Source organism: Camelina sativa, chromosome 10, assembly GCF_000633955.1.
Source record: "Camelina sativa cultivar DH55 chromosome 10, Cs, whole genome shotgun sequence".
Taxonomy (NCBI): domain Eukaryota; kingdom Viridiplantae; phylum Streptophyta; class Magnoliopsida; order Brassicales; family Brassicaceae; genus Camelina; species Camelina sativa.
In genome coordinates, this window is record NC_025694.1 from 1,561,680 (window position 1) to 1,563,409 (window position 1,730).

The window sequence follows — 1,730 nt, forward strand, 5'->3', positions numbered from 1 at the left end:
CAAGAGGTGGTAATAATTCCCAAAAGTAAATATGAAGAAGATGTTCATACTAACAATCACACAAGTGTTTGGGGTTCTTGGTGGAAAGATCACCAATGGGGGATACAAGTGTTGCCAGCAAACCATTCGCAACAGCTATTGCACTGGTTCTGCTGGAATCGAAGCTGCAGAGGCGTCCCTTGATCTGATGAAGGCTAACATTGCTCGCAAAGAAGCTTCTGAAGGTTTGTGTTGTTGACTTTGCATTTTTTCCTTCTATTCTCTTACTCTGTTATTGCTTTTTGTTTTGTAACGCCATTGACATTTTTGGTTTTATATATTGGTGATCAGAGAGCCCAAAGAAGGTTGAAGAGAAGAGAATGGCCACATGGGGAACCGATACTTCTGAAGATTTGGAATTGAACGAGGAGGCACTAGCTAATGCTCTTAGAAAGGTGAAAATAGATGCCATAGTTTCAGTTCATATTTTTCTCTCTTTACCCAAGACGTATACGGCAATCTTGGCCCTGCAAGATTTATATCTGACGTATTGTTTGTTTGTGTGCAGGAGGATTTGAGTAGGAAGGAAGAGAAAAACGAGAGGAAGCGCAAATACAATGTGGAATACACCAACGATGTGACTCCAGAAGAGATGGAAGCTTACAGGATGAAGAGAGTTCACCACGAGGATCCAAGGAAAGATTTCCTCGGCTGATCCCTTTTTCACCATATAACCTGAAGAAACCTTTGTTACGTTTTCATTGTTAACAACAATTACTATTCCTCTCTGGCCACACAAAGATTCATCAGTATACAAACATAGGACAAATTATGATTTAACAACACGTATAAAAGAAACTACAGATAAAATTAAACTTTTTTTTTTTTTCATCAAGTTGTGTTTATAAACTAATCTGCATAAACTAGTAAATGTTTCCTTTTTTACAAAAGAACCCTCCAAGTTTGTTAAAAAGTGGAATTAAGACTATTAATTTATCAATTTTCTATCCCGTCACCACTTAAGTTTTTAACGAGAGAGAGGGGGGTTTTGAATCTTTTGCGCAACTCCAAATCGTCGCCGGCGAATAGAAACCCTAGATTTGATTCGCCGTCGGTTTTATCAAAGCAATGTCGTTCGGTAATATGTTCTCTACCCCACAGCAACAGCAGACGCCTCAGCCGCTGTTTCAAACTCCGCAACAGACGTTTCAGCCGCAGCAGAGCGGTTCCTTCTTCTCGCAACCCCAGCAGCAGCAACAACCGCAGCAAACGTCGTTGATTCAGCCGCAACAGTTCCAGCAGCAGCAACAACAACAACTACAGAATCAGCAACAGCAGCAGCAAGTGCAGCAGCTGTATCTCTTCACCAACGATAAAGCTCCGGCCAATTACAGTACCAAGTGGGCCGATCTTCATCCCGATTCTCAGAAACTCCTGCTTCAGATTGAGTACGCTTCTCTCTTTTTCTTATTAGGATTTGCTTTAGAGCTTAATTGTTACAGTTCTTGTTCAAATCTTGAAGAACATGATGTTGTTAGAGTCTTTTGATGCCATGGCTATTGAATCTTTATCTGTAGAGAGAAGATATTGGAGCATAGAAGTGAAAGTCAGAGATTAGATCAGTGTAGTCGACTTTATGATTCTTCTGTATCCAGTGAAGGGTTCGAGTTTGATGCTAGCCGCATTGTTCAGGTTTGTGGATTATTCCAGTTTTTATTGCTTGCTTCCCATGTTCTTCTAGTTAGCTCAAG

The 1,730-nt window shown here is 40.6% G+C and overlaps 2 protein-coding genes across 2 annotated transcripts in view; both read left to right on the forward strand.

Annotated features, from left to right (window-relative positions):
* The window catches only part of LOC104719951 (pre-mRNA-splicing factor SLU7-A-like), a 7,073-nt gene extending 6,379 nt beyond the window's left edge, over positions 1-694 (forward strand). The window contains exons 5-7 of the mRNA XM_010437930.2: positions 110-224; positions 331-434; positions 548-694. Coding sequence (XP_010436232.1) covers positions 110-224; positions 331-434; positions 548-694 — 366 coding nt within the window. The remainder of the gene's footprint in view (positions 1-109; positions 225-330; positions 435-547) is intronic.
* The window catches only part of LOC104716432 (nuclear pore complex protein NUP58-like), a 3,571-nt gene continuing 2,866 nt past the window's right edge, over positions 1,026-1,730 (forward strand). Inside the window, exons 1-2 of the mRNA XM_010433808.2 lie at positions 1,026-1,427; positions 1,557-1,592. Of these exons, the coding sequence (XP_010432110.1) occupies positions 1,108-1,427; positions 1,557-1,592 (356 nt within the window). The 5' untranslated portion in view covers positions 1,026-1,107. The remainder of the gene's footprint in view (positions 1,428-1,556; positions 1,593-1,730) is intronic.